Genomic DNA, 19,712 nt, shown 5'->3' on the forward strand with positions numbered 1-19,712 from the left:
ACCAGCAATACCCTTCTATAAATATTTTTCCTATGACCTGACCACCAACATCCTTTCATATTGGATTTTTGCTTTCCTCGCTAGTATGTCACCTGTCACTTTTCTAGTTTGCATTTTATACTCCTTATGTATCTTGTGTGCTATCTGCTATCTCATATCTCTTCCATAAAAACTTTTTTCCACACTTACCTAATTTTGCTACTCATTTCACTATATGTTGATAAGAATTTTATTTAATGAGAAATACATTTTTTTTATGATAATAATCTAAAAGTACATTTGATTTGCAATTTAGCATTATTACAGCCACCATGTGATTAAGCGGTAGCAATGTAAAGTAATTTAATTTCAGTTATAAGTAAGTAAACTTACAATGTATTGTAATCCTTATGGAATAACACAGCAATGTTGAATGCATATTATAAATTATGTTGTGTTACAGTAGTATTCACATGCAGTGGTGTAGCTGGGGGGGGGGGGGGTATGGAGCGGGTATGCACCAGGTGGCACTTTTCACGTGAGACACAATTTTATTTTTTGACGATTTCTTCTATTTATGTTAACTCAGTAATTTTAATACTTAATTAATAATTAGTTTTAAACTATACTTACAAATAAAATAAATATGAACATAATGTTTTAACTTCTTTCATACATCGTTTTGACTTTTTGTAATGTTTTAGATGTGTATTGAGAGGGGCGGCAAAAGCTCTAGCTATGCCACTGTTCATGTGTCAAATACTTGTAACTATCGAAATTTTATTGATATTAGTGCTCTGATTGAAGTGCAAGAGAAAACTTTTGTTTGCATACCCTGTCTAAGACCACTTTCAAGGTCAATGGTAAAAGGGACGGCATGAATCATACATAGTTTCACAGTCAGGTAAAATGGGTTAAAGGTGCACTTAAGGAGAGAAAGAGAAGTCAGCGTTAATAGAAGATCAAGAGAGTCACATGGAAATATACAGGGTTCCAAGGAAGGATGAATATAAGGCATGGATCTTTGACCATCGAAATAGGCATTTTTTCGGCTGGGACACTCCGAGATCGGAAGGAGGTAAAAGAGGAGAAGGAAGGCGATCCATCGAAAGTTGTCCAGATCAAATGACGTTGCAATGAACAGTCACCGGAAGCGATTAACCATGGAGGGAGTAGCTGCACTGGATCAGAATACTTTGCTGCTTAGACGAATCTGCAATACGCTCCGATTGTTGGATCCCTTCACCCGAGTTTCAATACGCCGGGAAATTGCATTCTAGACCCCGCCAACCATTCTAGATGAGACGCCGGTGCTCCGAGATTCTCTAGGGAGAAATCCAAAACCTGAGACAGAGAAGAAAGTAAGGACTTTGGAACGAAAATGTGAAGAGGTGCACTAAAGGGATAAAGAACTTATGTGAGTTGTTTATTACATATAATATTGTTTGTGATGTAAGAAAACTATCTTTGATGGGCTGCTAAGATTGATTTCAGACTAAGATATAGTCTGAAATCAATTAATGCAAGTTAATAATTGGATTTTATATATGTATAGACCAGAGCATAATTAGATTGGAAGTATTCATTTTGATTGCAGTGAATTCTAAACTTTTATATTGCATGATTGCAGAAATTTGTTAAGGACATTTTGCTCTATAATAGTTAGCTTAAACTAGAAGTCATAAATTTTGTTACAGTGATTCTTGTAAATTTATTGCATAATTGTGGGAATTTGCTATAGAAAGTTTGTCATATAGAGCACATGTTAATCTTAGTATAAATAAACATGCTTGTTATATATTCAAGGAGTGCCGTCTGATCTTTATTATGCAATGTACTGTTTCCAAATAAACTCGCCCCTGTAAGAGGGAAGGTAAATTAATAACTATGATAAGAAGCATTTGAAAGCCACGACTGTATATTAATCATTGAGAAAGGGTTTATGTTAGATAGAGACCTACTGGAAGTATCACCATCTCTTATACCTAGAAGAGACCTCGAGTGGCGCAGTCGTTAATGAAAATAAATTTCTAGTGTTTTCAGGTATAAGAACAAAAATTACGGAACGTAGAGTAAGTGAGATCATAAAGAGTTGTATTAATATAGAATATGAACGGATTAAATATAAACACATAGAAGGAATGGGTATGTAGTAATAAAAGATAATTAGAGCTAATAAAGAGATAGAAGAAATAGGGTTAAACACAGATATAGATAAAAAAAAGGAGAGCAACATAGAACACCATGATAAATATAAGCACACACTAGCTATGGTGGCTCTCCTATAGTCATTGTAATATGTTGTTCTATCTCTATATCTAGTGTGTGCTTATATTTATCATGGTGTTCTATGTTGCTCTCCTTTTTTTTTTATCTATATCTGTGTTTAACCCTATTTCTTCTATCTCTTTATTAGCTCTAATAAAGAGATAGAAGCTAATAAAGGGAGCAGAGCCAGAGAGGTTTAATAAACTGCTTAGTTAAGTTCTCAAATCTCAGAAAAGGTTTTCCAAGATCTGAGTTTGTATTTTGAATTACTTTCCAAGGATATGGAACTGTGAAGCTAATAAATGAAGTGCAGTATGATATATCAAACCTTTGTATGTGAAAATATTTTGTGCTCAATTAAAGGCAAGCAACATATATTCCAAGAGGAAACTTGGAATCTGTGGTGAAAGTATTGGAAATGCATTTGGAACTGCTCAATTAATATATCCCTGCTGTTTGTGAAATTTTTCTTAATGCCTATATTCAGAAAACTGAAAGACAGATGCATTAAAGGAAACTTCTATATGGCCAAGTGAGCCTACAGAACATTTAACTGAATGCTATTTTTAGTTTGTTTTTGTCAAACTTTTTTTTCTCAATATCGAATAGAGTATGAGAGAAAATTGAGCTCATTTATATTAATTTAAAATGGCCATTTAAATAATCTTTGTATGTGTTATTTATTGTATATAAATACATTTCAAGTAAATATTTTAATTTTTTTATAATTGAGCTTCATTATTTAGAACACAACATATTGATCCTGAAATCAATGCACTATCATGGATACAAATCTGGAACATTCTAACCAACAAAAAATAAAATTAAATACTGTTATTTTACTCTATGACTTCATTAAATATAGGTTGGACATAAGTGGGGAATAACATACATGGAGAGAAAGCTCACACACACATATTAAAGTATAACAATCTCACAGATTAATAATATAACAAATTGGCACAGCCAGTATAAAGTAAGAATGAAGTCTTTAATATAACAAAAATGGTAGTCAACAGGACTGGTAACCCACAGCATACAAATTTAATATAACAACACCACAGTCTCAAGGCCATCACATGAATAACTTTTTTATCCACTTCTGCTTTGAGTAGATGTGGAATAATTAACATTAATATATATCCCTCCTTTTAGAGCCTGTGTAGCTCAGTCGGTATAGGCGAAGCTCTTTGGTCGGAAAGCCCTGGGTTCAATTCCCATCATGAGAAACCTTTATCTTCTCATGAAGTTCCTCATGACATGAGGAACCTTTATCTGGTCTTTTTTGACTAAAGGTGAGTTAGCCAGTCTCATATGGATGAAAAACCTGGAAACGTGGATTTTTCATCCCTCAGAACAGGCAAACCAGCCTTGTGAACACACCCACACTCTTCTATAGACCCCCCCCCCCCGCGACATCAGTTTCTACGACAATTCGGTTGGGATTGTGTGCATAAGGTCGCATCATGTAAAAAGGCCGACCCAAAATAGATGGGATAAGGCACAAGAGGAAAAAGATATATTCCTCCTTTTTTCCCTTCCTATTCTTAAGGAAATTTCTACATATCTGGATATCATTGTCCGTTAACCAAATTTTGCTTATAACAATTATCCTCGGACACACAACCTCAATCCCAAACAGCATCCTTATTCCTGATGCATTTTGCATTAGTGCAGAATCATAACAGCCACATGCATCTCCAGAAGTCATTCTCATGTCATTATTCCTTTGCACTTATCCTGCCAGTCCATGACCTTGCTAATCTTTGCCTTCAATTACTATATATTCACACTTTAATATGACTGATCCCACTCTGTTTTAGGCCATTCCACCTATGTTCTCTCTCTTCATCCTAGCTATTATGCACTCTATACCACCACCTATCTGCCCCCCCCCCCAAACTTACACTGAATATTTTCATTTCCCTGTTACTTCCTGTTTCATCATACTTATGCATTATAATACTTTGCAATAATCACTGAAACTAATTTGCATCCAACCATCCACCTGTCTCCCTTCTCATGTGCCATAGTCTAGCTTTGCCCATAATCCATATCTACACATCCTCTTTCTTTCTTTCTCTCACCTGATCAGTTGCACCATATGTCCAACACTTGAGGCCATTTACATGCAGCCAATCATCTTTTTTTAAAGAATTCCAACTTCCTATTGAATTTTTTCCATACATTCATAAATTGCAACCTTTTGCCTCATGCAGCTCAGCAACAATTCCCCTCATCATCTATGCTGCTTCTCATTGCATTACTGGTATATCTGGATAATATAAAGTACAGTATTATCCTTCACCTGCCACAACTTCCTCAAATCCATTTCAACCATTTCAACATTTTTTTTTCCTTCTAAGTGAAATATGTCTGTGAGTATTATTTAAATTTGCATCCCTTTGGCATTAGAAAGAAAAGTCTGCAGGAGCTAGATCTAGGTAAACTAGAGATGGATATTTTCCATGTAAGAATTCCCTCCAGAAATGACCTGATATTTTCAGTTGTGAAAAACTTTCTCTGTAATAATAATAATAAAAAAAAATCAACCTCGTTGGAAAAAATGATGGAACGTACTTTGAATTTAAAAAAGACCTAGATTCAATTCTTAACATGATGATAGAATCCTGGAAACTGATTTTTTTCATCCTATACAACAGAAAAAGTAACCATAATTGCATTTGTGGGTAGGAGATGGCAGTTTAGTGCAGACAGTAGATTATGCAGTATTGTGCAGTACACAGTGGCCTCCTATGATGAGTCCTAGGACTCCATGAAGGTGCTATGTAGTAGTGTTGGATTCTGAATAAGGAGAAATTTAAATTATTAATATTCCTTACAGAATCCAACTTAATCCACTATACCAAAGGCTATACTTGTAAAAATTATTTGATATTAATCCCATGATTGTAAATTATTATTCATGTAATTGCCTTGAGTTTATTTATTAAATTTTATTAATTAATCAAAAATATGTGTTAGCAATGATAGAACCTTGTATTGAAATATTATTCTGTTTATTTTGATTATTCCTAAATTAATATTATGAGGAATTGTATATATAAGTTTAATATGCCTTATGTGAATTATAATATTTTAATTTTTTATTTATCACTACCAGTATGTAAAAGTATAATGTTATGCAATATTTCTGTTTTTATTTTATTTTGTTTGTTACTATGGAGACAGGCTAGAAATAACTAGCACGTGCATGGATCGCAAAATATAGTATTCAACTGCAGAGAAGGAATTGACATAAGAGAGCGTGAGAAACAAATTTGGGCGGGAAAAAGAAGGGAGGTATATAAGCTGAGAGCGGAGAAAACAAGGGGGCTTCTCTTTTTCAGGACTGACCATGCTGGCTGTGTCTAGAACTTTAGTGCTGTAGTTGGACTATTTGAGGACCGGGAAAGTAATAGGCAATTGAGAATAATGCTTGAAGTTAAAGAATTACTACGTGTTCCATTAGTTTCATGGAACTTTTAACAGGGAGCTGAATTGGTTGAATAGTGTTAAAGATGGAATGAGCATTTTCCTTTATCCAAGCATGTCTATACACGTGAAGTGCGACCATTAATAGTTCAGTTATCATTGAGAAGATTTATTCTAAATAGTGTTGCCATAGTGTGCTAAGTAAATATAGTTATAAAGTGTGCCCATAGTGAAATTGATGAGCAAAGGATTTATCCAGTAAGAACTGTCCAATTTTATGTTACTTCAGTGCAGAGATATATGTGTAATTCCTCTTGTTATTTCCCCACATTAACTATAACATTATTTGCTGAAATCAGCCGGAGTATGAAGTGTGAAAGTGTATAATCGTGAAGCAGTTGTTGCCACCATTAATGTATTGAGACTTTACTGACTGTGTGATAATAGTAAAATTTGTTACTAAGAGATTTTGTGATATTGAACTCTATTATAAGTTAATTTAATATTGTGAAAGCTATAAGTCTGATAGCGGAATGCCCACAGAATGGATCTGTAAGATGTTGTAACCAGTTAAGCTAAGACATTTATATTATCTTGTTTTCAGAACTGAGTTTATATGTATAATATATAACCCTGAATTAAATGTTTTGTTTTGATGATTTTAAAATTGTGTTTGCCTGAATCTCTTTTTACTGCACCGTTCATGAAATTATTGGACCTAGCGGGAGCTTTAAAGATAAGAGATAAACTTGGTCTACGTAAGAAATAATGTTGATATAAAATTAGTTGATGCTTGGTTTCACTACATTTCATTAGACTAATCTAGATAGAGAGTGGCACAGTCTAAAAATATAAATTTCTCTATATTCAAATTAGTAATCAACCAGCAACTTATTACATGTTTAAGAACAGAGTTAAAACAAGATGGCAGATCAAAAACAGGGAGTACGATCCAACAGTAGTAATAAGAAGAGGAGGAGGCGGAGGAGGAAGAAATTCCTGGTCAGAAAATTTGGTCCATTTATATGTTCAAAACTCGCACATTACTATAAATTTGATTTTTATCATGTTATATGATTCTTTAACTTGAGAACTTATAAAATTTAATGTTAATTCTTCAGAGCACAACAAAATCTTGCTAATACAAGTAATATTTCAGGAAAAATTCCCATGTTACTCTCTAAGTAAATATTATAGTAAATACTTATATTTAAGTAGATATTATTATTAGGACAAAAACACCAAGCTGGCATGACATAGCCTCAACTTCCCCCCATGAGCTCTGAAGACAATGCACCGTCGAAACAGCTCACACCCAGTTACTCCCACCCCTGATCTTATCCCATCATATCCTTCTCCTTCCCAAAAAATTTCTATCTTTCACCTCCCTCCCAAAGAATTCTTTGCCTGCCCTTAAAAAAAACAGGTCTCCCATATCTCTCTATCCCCCGCATTTCCAACCTCCCTTCCTTCAGTCATACTTCAACATCAGATAAAAAGTATATCACCATACACCAGAATCCGCTAAATAAGAAGACAACAGCAACATCCTATAAAGGTATGTCCGAATTATTCCTCCTTATGACATTATAAAAAAAAGGAGTACTTCTAAACAAAAACAGGCTAAATAACCATAAAAATAATCTTGGTAATACCATTTTATAAGTAAGATAATATATACATCTACACAACTGTTGAAATAAAATTATAAACTATGGAGTATGATAGGGGCTACTGTAATGTAAATGGTTCATAGTTATCATAATGTGCTGGTAAAATGCTAAGTGGTAGCACTGTACCACTATAACACAATGGTACAGAGCTACTTTATTATAGTATGAAAGTCATAAGATCTGCACACACTAATATTATAATGCACACTATGGTATAAAACTAATATGCTCCAGGTGTATAATATGAAATGTTGTTTATAGTTCTTAGTTTAATCTGACATCTAAAATACAATGTTACTGGTAAATGCAGAAAATATCAGTGACAGATACCTTTTTTTTACATTTATATATATAAAAAAGTAATATCACACTACTAGTCAATGTTTAGAGGCACACTATATAGATATAACAACTGAATTATTTTTAATGCAGCAAGTACTGTATCAAACCTGCAGTATATATTAGTGATCCTAGGGTATGATATCAACAGCGACCTAGGATATTAATTTAATAAAATAGTCCCAGAATATTTCAAACATACTTCATATATATATATATATATATATATATATTCTATAATATTGAATGACTTGAACGAGGTTAAAATAAAAACTTTATTTGCACGACTGGTTTCGTCTAACGCTAAACTTCTTCAGGTGCACAACTAATAAATACCATCAAAACTGGAAAGGGACCAGTATTTTAAAAACAAAAACTAAGAGACATATCAAACAAACTGTGGAGATTACAGCTAACAGTTTCAGAAAGAAGAACAAACTCTGGTTGTATTATTTTGCACATGCATGCGTATGAGATCTCGAGCACACCAGTACTGAATAGTAGAGCTGTGAGAGTCTGGTAAGCTGTAGCTTAGATTGTTGTTAATATGGATGGGGTTGAGTATTATTTCCTTAGATTTTATAATTTTTCTCTCTATCTCATCACCAGTGGTGAACATTGTTAGATCTATCCCAGAGTACCTGATGTTGAAGGTTTTCTTCATTCAAATTAGCTGAAAATAGAACCTGGCTAGGCAAGGTACTGGCACAAGTTCTGTTGTAGTTGATGTTCTTCTAGACACTGTGCACCTGAAGAAGTCTAGCATTAGACAAAACTAGTCATGCAAATAAAGTCTTTTTATTTTAACCTTGGTTTAAGTCATTCAATATTATAGAATATGTTATCAAACCAAGTAAATTTTCAAATGAACACACACACACACATTATATTTTTTAACCCCAGTTCAAGTCATTCAATATTATAGAATATGTTATCAAACCAAGTAAATTTTCAAATGAACATATATCATGAAGCTAAGTTAAATTTATGAATAATAACCAATGATCACATTTACCACATTGGCATGATATCAGTGAAGAGTTTGCTATGGGAATCAATCCAGAGAAGAAATTTTGTATTAATTTTGTGACAAACACTCATCAAAGTAAAGCAGTCTGCTTCTGCTTCATGTGCACTAGGTGGAGGATTTCCAAAAAAGTAAGTATAAAGTTTTTCTAATTTATACTGCATTTTTGGACCTTTAGCAAGTGACTTTTTTTGTTGACTATATAAAGAATTATCAGTGCCGTTATTCAACAATCGTTTTCTTACTGCTGAATTGATTTGTGGACGATCAACAGAATGTTTAATAGGTTCTTTATGTGGAGTTATTTCATCACCAGGAGAATTCTGCCAACCTTGCAAAAGAATCAGCTCTACATTGTTTAGTAATAAATTATTATTAGTAAATGGAGTAGCAAGGTGTTCGGTATACTTTGTGCTGGAATTTTCTGTTTTCTGGTTATCTTTTGCAAAAATGCTTACATCCACTGAAGATGGGATTATATACTTAAAAGCCTCTAATGAATCTGAGCAGAGAATTTCAGGTAAGGATTGATGAATCCTATTTAATTCTGCTTGTAATACCGGAAAATCGAAGCGAAATCCATTGTGGGCAATTAAACATATAGGTTGGCTAAGACAGCAAAAGAATTTCTCAAGTAAATCTGCAACATTCTTATTAAATGGTTGTTGAGAATCCAAAATTGCATTGTTTAAACCTGTTAAAAAAAAAAAAAATATATATATATATATTAAAACATCTAAGTCATTATTTACTGAAATACATAAAGGAAAATCAAATCAATAACAAGTATTTTATATAAATTTAATATGCCAAGAAATTATACTCTTGTTTTAATCCATTAACCAAGTGTAAACAAACAATAAAGGTCAAAACCGATATGGGTAGTGGCCCATCTCATAATGAATACCATTATACACCCACAAAATGATGTGTGCTTTGCATTATGGGATGCTAAGCAAATTTATAAGTCATTAGCCTCTATAACTGCAAATAAATTAAAAACTATGAAGTATGATAGAGGCTACTGTAACATAAATGGTTCATAGTTATCACAATGTGGTGGTATTAAAAGATGATATGAAAAAATGCTAGCACTGTACCACTTGTGGTAGTACAGCGTTACCTTATTATTATTATTATTATTATTATATGAGACCTCCATGGAGTCAAGGACTCATCAAGAGAGGCTATAAATCATCAAACCGGCTGCCATACCTTCCCTTAAATTCATTCACACTAGATGCACTCACTACTCCTAAAGGCAAACTATTCCAGCCATTCAATGTGAGTAGAATAGTCTGTGAGAGAAAAACCTAGCTCTTACTCCTTTCTTGATTACGAACAAACTTAACCTCCATGAATGTCCCTGTGTTCCTTCCCCACCTTCCATATAATGAAAAATTTCATCAGACAATATCCAGTAATACCTATTCAGAAGTTTATAAGCCACTTATCATATCACCCCCACCCCTCTTTCTCCTGTTAATCAATGTCTGTAAACCACATATTCACAATTCTGTCCTCATAATCTAAATCCCATAATCCAGATATAAAACTGGGTTTGAGATTATAATGTGAGTGATCAGTGTAATTTAGCACTTATGTAAAATTGTTTTTTTTTTCTCCCCAGTTTATCTGAGGTTTTTCCTCCCACAAGCAGGCAAACCGACTTTGAGAACATAATGCTTCTACAGACATAGGATTGGGTAGCTATGAAATCGCATGAGAAGAATGTAACCGAATTTATTGAGCTGTTGCAAGACAACTTCCTCAAGCATCATGTGATAGAAGGAACTTGAGGTCAATGAGTATTAGATCTGATTATAGTGTCGAGGGGAAGGAGGGCCTTTCAGTTAAAGATGTAACTATTTTGCATCTGGTTGGTGATAGTGATCATGTGGTATTCACTTGGAAAGTGGCTAAGTTTATGAATGTTCCATTCAGAAAAGGTTACATGCTGAACTACAAAGCATGAAATTATGACCACCTGAGGAGTAATGTGGGTTCAGCACCATAGTATCAGTTATTGGATGGGAAGGATATTGACAGTGAATGGGAAATGTTTAAAAAATACTTAAATGATGTGATAGCAGAACATGTCCCTAGAGTTCAAAGAATAAATACAGTCGGGGTGAAATGGATGTGTAATCTAATTAAGCAAGAGATTTGCAAAAAAAAAAAAAAAAAAGATGATGCGGAAAGAAAATCACATGCATAAGGATAATATCAGTTATGATAATTATAAGCAGCAGGCAGAAGAGTCACAAGTATTGTACAGAAAACTAAGACTGAGTATGAAAAGAGACTGGCTTTGCAAGTTAAAGACAACCCAAAAGAATTCTATATTTATGCTGCAAGTAAAAGAAAGATTGAATTTGAAAGAATAACTCTACTGAATGCAGATGATATGTGGGTGACTAATGCAGAAATGATTGTTCAACTAATGAGCAGTTATTTTACTAAAAGATATCAACCCAGTATATGAACATTGAACTCACCACTACCTCTTCACTGTATGAGAAAACTCATGTGGATGAGGAGGAAGTACCAGAGCTGTATAAGAATTCTGCAATAGGAACTATGGGATATTAGCACGGATGCTAGAACTAGCCCTTGACCAGAACAGCATGGGTTTAGTAAGGGAAGGTCATGTTTTAGCAACTTGCTCACATTCTATAATAATGTTACCACTGAGTTAGACAAGGGGAATGGATACACCATGATATTTTTGGATTTTGCTAAGGCATTTGACAGAATACAGCATGGAATACTGTTGCATAAATTGGAGAATATGGGATTGGATTATAAACTATTGGCATGGATAAGAGGATGGCTGACTGAAATATCAAAAGGTCATATGTGGAGGCTGTGAATCTGCAAGATTCAAGGTAACTAGTGGTGGTCATCAAGGATCTGTCCATTGTTATTCAATCTGTACATTAATAACATTGGAAAGGATTTAACTTATGACATACAGATATTTGCTAATGATAGGTAGGATAATCAGGAGTGCTACTGATATGCAATACTCGTAGAATGATTTGAATAGGCTAGAATTGTGGATATGTGAAAATGGCTGTCATTTCAATGTTAATAAATGTAAAGTCGGATATCTAATCACACCAAAGTGTGATTAGATATCCGATGTCATATTATATTGGTGGGATTATGCTTAAAGAAACTGATGTGGTTAGGGATCTTGGAGCTTTTGGTATATCACTCTTGAACTTCAACAGGAGTTGAAGTTCAAGAGTGATATACCAAAACTTGTAAATACAACTCAGAGAATAATGGCAATGCTGAAATGAACCTTGACATGTAAACATAAGGAAGCATTTTGCCTCTTTACAAGGCCTTGATAAGACCCTACTTTGACTAATGTGCAGATTTGGTCTCCTGGTTTCCCTAGTGATTCTAATACAAGTTGAGAAAAAGAGAGTGTCAAAAATGATATCAGGATTGTGGAATACAGATAATGAAGACATATTAAGAATTTGTATGCTGCAGACTTACAAACTTCTGAAAGAGTTATACAGAATTTCAGTGGATAGAATTTTTCATTTCATAGGGGGTGGGGAAAGGACACAAGGGCATCCATGGAAGTTGAGAATGAATACTGTCAAGAAGGGGGTTAGGACTAGATTTTTCTCTCAGAATGGTGGATGATTGGAATGGACTGTCATTGGATGTTGTGTATGAGAGCATCGAATGAATTCAAGAAAAAGTATGACAGCTGGTGCAAATAGTATGGCCTCCCTCGATGAGTTCCTGACTCCCTGGAGATCTCTCTTAATAATAATAATCTTTGTAACTTTTCTTTTCATCCTTTCCACAGCCTCTTTATCCCCCTTGGAACCCAGAAGACCAAATATGTGCACAATAATCCAGGTGAAATCTTATCAAGGCTTTATAAAGAGGCAAAATGACTTCTTTATCCTTACATGCCAAGGTTTGCTTCAACATCACAATTATCCTCCGAGTTGTATTTGAACATTTGCTATATGACCTCTGAACTTCAATTTCCAATCCACTATTATGCAAAGATCTGTAGTCTCATCAGTTTCTTGTATCATAACCCTGCTAATATAATATGCTGCTGGAAATCTCATCACACCAAAGTGCATAACTTTACACTTACTAACATTAAACTAACAGCCTACTAACATTAAACTAATTTGTTTACCCAAATTTCAGCAAGTTCAAATCATTTTGTAAGTACTGGATATCAGTAGAATCCCTGATTGCCCTATCTATCTTTGCATCATCATCATCATCGGCAAACAGTTGTATATCTCCTGTTAGACCCTTCCTAATGTCATTAATGTATACGTTGAATAAGAATGGCCCAAGAACTGAACCCTGAGGTACACCACTTTTCACATTAAATTTAGCAGATTCACACCTGCTGTATACCACTTTTTCAAATCTGTCTTTCAACCATCCACTGATCCAAGTCAAGAGTTTATATTCCAACCCGATATTCTCCAGTTTATGCGATAGCCTTTCGTGTGGTATCCTATAAATGACTTAGCAAAATCCGACATTATCATAGTGTACCCATTCCCTTTATTCAACTTGGCCATAACATTGTTATAAATTGAGAATTGCTTAAACAGGCCTTTCTTTAGTAAAGTGAAGTGTCTGTCAACCCATTTTTTATGCAAGTTCATACCAACTTCTCTAAGATCTTCACTACCACACCAGAGATGCTGATATGCTGGTAGTTAGACACATCAGTTTTTTGCACAACTCTTGTTTACAATGGAACTATCATACATTCTTTTCATTCCTGAACTGAGACTCAAGTTATACAAACATGTGAAAGGCCTAGCCAATTCGGTTGAATATTCCTTTAGCAAATGTACTGATATTCCTTCTGTCCCTATTGAAAAATTCTTATCCAGGTTATGCAACAGCTTTTCAATTTCATTTTCATGCACCTCTAACTTTTCAGCCAATGTAGCAGGAGCACTCTGCACTAGTTACATACACCTGATTGATATATCTTAACAAAGTGAGTGTTGTGTCCTGAATAATCAAAAAAATAAGTAGGACAAAACATTAATTTATTCAGGAACAACTGACCTTGATTGTAGGTAGAGAATGCGGTGTTTTGACAATGAACAGCATGTATATATGTATAAATAACACTAAGATAGAAGTGAAGAAATATTTAAAGCAATTTGTTCATGTATTATAAAAAAGCAAAGTGTATAAGCTAGGGTCCAAGGTCACATTTTAGCCGTCCAGAATAACGTATGGCCGGAGGGAAAGTGAAGTTATACGAAAAGGAAGCTGGAACGCTTTCTAAGAAAACACGCCACGCACACGTGGAGGTGTGCAGAGCGCGATAAACAACATGGCGAAGTGCGCGAATCTCCGAGATTGAAGTGGGCAATATAAATGCCAACCCCCCCCCCCCCCACACACACACACTGGGCTTTTTGGTTCCTGTTTCCTGACCTCATGGACATTGGCTCTCGGTTTCCACCAGTGGAGAAGATTCCAGGCTGGCCATGGAAGTTATGAGTCGTCTGCCGTAGCATGCGAGTTAGGGCTAGCAATTTCCTTAGACCAGGATAGCTATGCTATATCGCGCATCGGTAATCCAGATGTGTACCTGCGATACTAGTGAAAGTCCTGAGCGGCACATAGCCTTTCCAATTCAGAGAATCTGGCCGTGCAGCTATCGTGTGTGACCCAGAGAATTGTAGACCATAAAGGAGCCTTGATGTCCAGACAAGGCTGAAGAAAGAACTGAAAGTCATTCCAGGAACAGTAATGTAGACTGTCACATTCTGTTTTCCAGTTGAAGATTTATGTGCAAAATCTTTAGGATATTTTGTGTAATGGACTTACTGTAAGGAACTTTAGGAACCATCCCTAATTTAGCATTGACCTGTCCCTGCTAGAAGGGATTTGTATAAGAGATGATCGTGATATGTTGAGAAATATAACAAGTGACCACGTGAGTGATAAAGGATAGGCTACATAAGCTAGAAGTTCGTTAAGTTATACATAGAAGTGGTCCAAGTTTGTTCATGTATTGTAATGTTAATATTGAAATTGAGGCCTTGCTAGCAACACAGTATAGTTAACCATGCATTTATGTTTTCTCATGTATAATTTCTTGATTTAATAAACATGTTTCATAGCATTTGCCTGTGTCCAGCTTGTTATATGAATTCAAATAGCCACTCATAAAATTACCATCGAACCTAGCGGGAGGGACCCACGAGTATAATTTGATATTTAGAGCCGCGACTGCATGTTAAGATAAAGAGAACAGAAATTAGTTTATTTATTGTTGGAAGTTTATTACTGTGTATCACTCTGAGAGCCACCTTGGATAAGAGCCTCGTCTATCCTTAGTATTGGCTGGCGCAGTTAAAATATAAATTTGTCAATATTTATCAGGTGAACTGTCTCAGAGGATATGTTTAAGAGCAGTGTCCCATACTTGGATAAAGTCATAATCATAAATCAAAATACATGTGACTAAACTTAAGAACGGCCTAAATTTAGCTTGTTTAAAGAAAGGGAAATTTATATGAGTGAGTAGGGTATATATAACTATCAAGATTAGATAAAGATATAAAGGTAATATAGTTAGAGAATATGCCAACCATATAAAGAGATTGGTACAATAACATGAGCACTCATTAATTGAACAATCTCATTAGCTTCTGACACTAGAGTACCATCTGTATTCAGAAAGTTATTCTTCCACATTCATTCTTTCTTTTGCTTGTGGCATAACGATAAAATTCTTTTGGATTGCCTTTAGCTTGCATGGGCAATTTCTTTTCATATTCTGGATTTAGCTTTCTGCACAATACTCGTTACTTTTCTGGCCTGTGCTTTATATATTTCATAACTCCTCTCACTCTTATTCTCACAATATTCTTTCCACAGCATTTTCTTGTGGATCTATTGCTTAATAAGGGTGCACATCCATATCACCCCCAACCTATTTATTCTTCAAGGACTTAGGATACATTCAGATACCACCTCATTTAAACATTATTCAAAAATTCTCATGCATTTCTGACATTTTTCCCACTAAGTAACTGATACCATGGAACCAAAGACGGATAAAGAATTAAACCAAGAATATAATTTATTGGCATCTTTAATTTATAGTATGGATTTCAAAGGACAAGATTCAGAAGAACTAAAATAGTAACAGATAACAAGATCTTACAACAGGTGAGTGAATTCATTTAACTACCTAGAAAGTATGATCACATATGAAAATGAAAAAGATATAAATGTAAAAATTGCAAAATATTTAAAAATAACAGGTGTAATTAACTCTATATTTAAACCAAACCTAGTCCAAAAACAAACCAGATTAAAAGTATACAATACATTAGCCCTACCAGTCTTATTGTACAGAAGTGAAATCTGGACAATAAAAAGACAAACGAAGATTAATAACAGCAGAAATAAAGTTTATGAGAAAAACTGCAAAGTATACTCTATTTGATCACAAAAGAAACGAAGATATTATGAAAGAACTAAACCAAGAATCAGTAATAGAAAAAATTAAAAAATATAAACATAAATGGATGGAACACATTCAAAGTATGAAAATAGAAAGATTTTCATACTTTCAAAACAAGCCTTAAAGTACAAGCCATTAGGGAAAAGAAAACCAGGAAGTCCTCTTAAAAGATTCAACGATAACTTCTAAGGATGGAACAGACCACGCTAGGCCTAAATCCTTGATAGGCATGATAATGAATTTACAGTATAACCAAGTGAAAAAACTTTCGATAAAACATTTTATATACTTCAAATAAAATTAACATACATCTCACTTAAATGATTCTTCAAAAAATTATACATAATCTTCAACCTAAATAGCAATTGAATAATACTCAAGTAACAAGGCAACAATATAAGTATTATATGATAAAGACAAACTGGCCTTTGTAAAAATATTTCTAATCATAATGATATGTACTGATACTTTATTTTTGGCTTTTGAAGATAAGGTGATGATATTAAACAAAGAAATGACAATTGCAAACAAGATTTAACCAAAAATCTGTTACAAAACAAAACATATTCAGGTGTTTAAGTATGTAATATTTTAAAATTTCTTTCATTTAATAACTGGTCTAATTCTATTTCTTTATACGCTATTCCTCTTACATTCCAGTTTGCTATGTGTATTATATTTTGTCGTTTCCATTTTCGTTTTCCCTTTTCCATTCCAGGGTCGTTTCCCATAGATTCAATCCGATTATCTTTTTCTGTCAGCTTACAAGTAGGATTATGTTCTCCATGTCAGGGGACTAGCCTGACGATGGAATAGTTCAGTGGTAGGGCTGCTACCTTAAGGCTTCTGAACTAGCCTTCTTCCGAATTTGAACCCATAGGAGATTAGGATATAATGAAGGGGAAAGAGTAGATTATAGAAGAAATATAGTAAGGTTTATAGAGAGGGCATAATTGTAAGGCCAGAAATGAAAAGACCCCATGGCCCTCGAGTACTCTAATAGCATAAGGGTCATAAAGTAAGAAGAGTTGGCTGATAAGGCCTTATAGGAAAGATTAAAGTAAGTGGATCTTCCTCAAAGTAGAAGAAGGAGAGGATAGATCCAGCTAGGGGTCCATGGGAGTGCCGCTTCCCTTACAATCAAGATGATTCCCCCTTATGACCCTGTTGGTCCACGAGTCCTTATTCAGTTTATTCGGACCACCCCACCATATATATATATATATATATATATATATATATATATATATACATACACGCACGCGCATGTACACACACACACACACACAGACACACATGGTGGGCTCCCCTATCTGCCACCCAGGGGATGCACTCTCTAGGGGTTACAGGGTCCCCTGAGAGTATATATATAGAAATATAGAGATAGAGAAATATAGAAATACAGAAATATATAAATACGCAGGAACAAGATTCAAAAAAAGACTCTTACTATTTTTAAACAAAATTTACTCAACTGGTATCCCCCCCAATAGAATGGAAAAAAGCAATTGTGATTCCTATCTTTAAGAAAGGTAATAGAGATGACCCTAAAAACTATAGAGGTATCAGTATACTAAATTCCTGTTACAAAATATATAGCAGAATCTTAAATAACAAACTAATGAAATATTCCGAAAACTTTATTCTAGAGGTACAGAATGGATTTAGAAAAGGACGTTCATGTATAGACCCAGCCTTTTGCCTAAAATTAATAGTAGAGAAAAGAAGAGAATATAATTTGGAAACACATATTGCATTTATTGACTTTGAAAAAGCATTTGACAAAGTTAAAAGAAACATATTATTTAACATATTAAAAGAAAGACAAATACCAAATAATATCCTAAAAGCTGTCAAAAGTATATATGAAAATAATCAAATACAAATAAGATTAAATCACGAGCTATCATATACAAGAGAGATAAACCAAGGGGTCCGACAGGGATGTCCCCTCTCAGCAACTCTTTTTAATATCTACTTAAATGAAATAATAATAAAATGGAGTTAAAATTTACACCAAGGAATTAACTCTCCTCTTTGCAGACGACCAAATAATAATTACAAATTCTGAAGATAACTTGCAGAAAGCTATTTTAAATCTAAATGAGATATCCAAAGATTATGGTATGATAATATCAACAGAAAAATCAAAACTTATGGCCTTTAAAGGACAAGATCCAACAAGAACTAAAATAGTAATAGATAACAAGATCTTAGATCAGGTGAATTCATTTAACTACCTAGGATGTATGATCACTTATGAAAATGAAAAAGATATAAATGTAAAAATTGCAAAATATTTAAAAATAACAGGTGTAATTAACTCTATATTTAAACCAAACCTAGTTCAAAAACAAACCAGGCTAAAAGTATACAATACATTAGCCTTACCGGTCTTAATGTATGGAAGCAAAATCTGGACAATAAAACAAAAAGACAAACAAAGATTAACAACAGCAGAAATGAAGTTTATGAAAAAACTGCAAAGTATACCCTATTTGATCACAAAAGAAACGAAGATATTATGAAAGAATTAAACCAAGAACCAGTAATAGAAAAAATTAAAAAATATAAACATAAATGGATGGAACACGTTCAAAGAATGAAAACAGAAAGATTACCAAAACAAGCCTTAAAGTACAAGCCATTAGGAAAAAGAAAACCAGGACGTCCTCTTAAACGATGCAACGATGACTTCTAAGGCCATGCTAGGCCTAAATCCTTGATACGTATGATGATGATGAAGTATGTAATATTATATAATTTAATGAAATAATTCATTATACATACCGACATGAAAGAACATTAGAAGTGCGATTAAAATTAATAAAGAAAATTTAACAGTCGTTGGAGTGTATGTCCTTGAAGAAAGAAAAGAAGAAGAAATGATTACTTTTACAAAGAGTTACAAGAAATATATGAAAATTTTTTAAAAAAACAGACCATATAATTATAACCAGGGATCTTAATGCCAGAATAGGAATGAAAAAAATTAACAATCATATACAAAAATTTGGAGAACCAAAGGTAAAAAAAAGGAAAGTAGCTCATTGATTATATAATATATAATAATTTAAAAATAATGAATACATTTTACAAACATAAAAATATACATAAATTTATATGGTGTGCAAGAGGACAAAAATCAGTAATAGACTACTTTATAGCAAATGAAAAGCAGCAAACCTCTTCCTAGATATCGACACAGATCACTATTTAGTGCAGGCAAAACTAAGGTTTCCACCAAACTGGTTACAAAAAAAAAAAAAAGAGGGAAACAAAATCTAATTACAAAGTAAGACTACTAAATGATTCAAGTATAAATTTATACCAACAGAGGATTAATAACTAATTACAAAAAATACAAGAAAATTGAAGACACTGAGAAAGAATGGAATAATATAAAAGAAATTATTGCATCAGCAGCATATGAAAGTCTGGGAACACACAAAAAATATGATAAAAATAAAAAATTACACATTAT

At 33.7% G+C, this 19,712-nt stretch overlaps 1 protein-coding gene across 1 annotated transcript in view; it reads right to left on the reverse strand.

The window, feature by feature from the left end:
• Nucleotides 1–6,937: 6,937 nt before the first annotated feature.
• The window catches only part of LOC150103962 (three-prime repair exonuclease 1), a 63,340-nt gene continuing 50,565 nt past the window's right edge, over nt 6,938–19,712 (reverse strand). Inside the window, exon 3 of the mRNA XM_090396654.1 lies at nt 6,938–9,415. Coding sequence (XP_090252780.1) covers nt 8,706–9,415 — 710 coding nt within the window. The 3' untranslated portion in view covers nt 6,938–8,705. The remainder of the gene's footprint in view (nt 9,416–19,712) is intronic.

This window comes from Typopeltis vanoorti, chromosome 8 (genome assembly GCF_054136105.1).
Source record: "Typopeltis vanoorti isolate ZY-2024b chromosome 8, IOZ_Tvanoo_1.0, whole genome shotgun sequence".
NCBI classification, from domain to species: domain Eukaryota; kingdom Metazoa; phylum Arthropoda; class Arachnida; order Uropygi; family Thelyphonidae; genus Typopeltis; species Typopeltis vanoorti.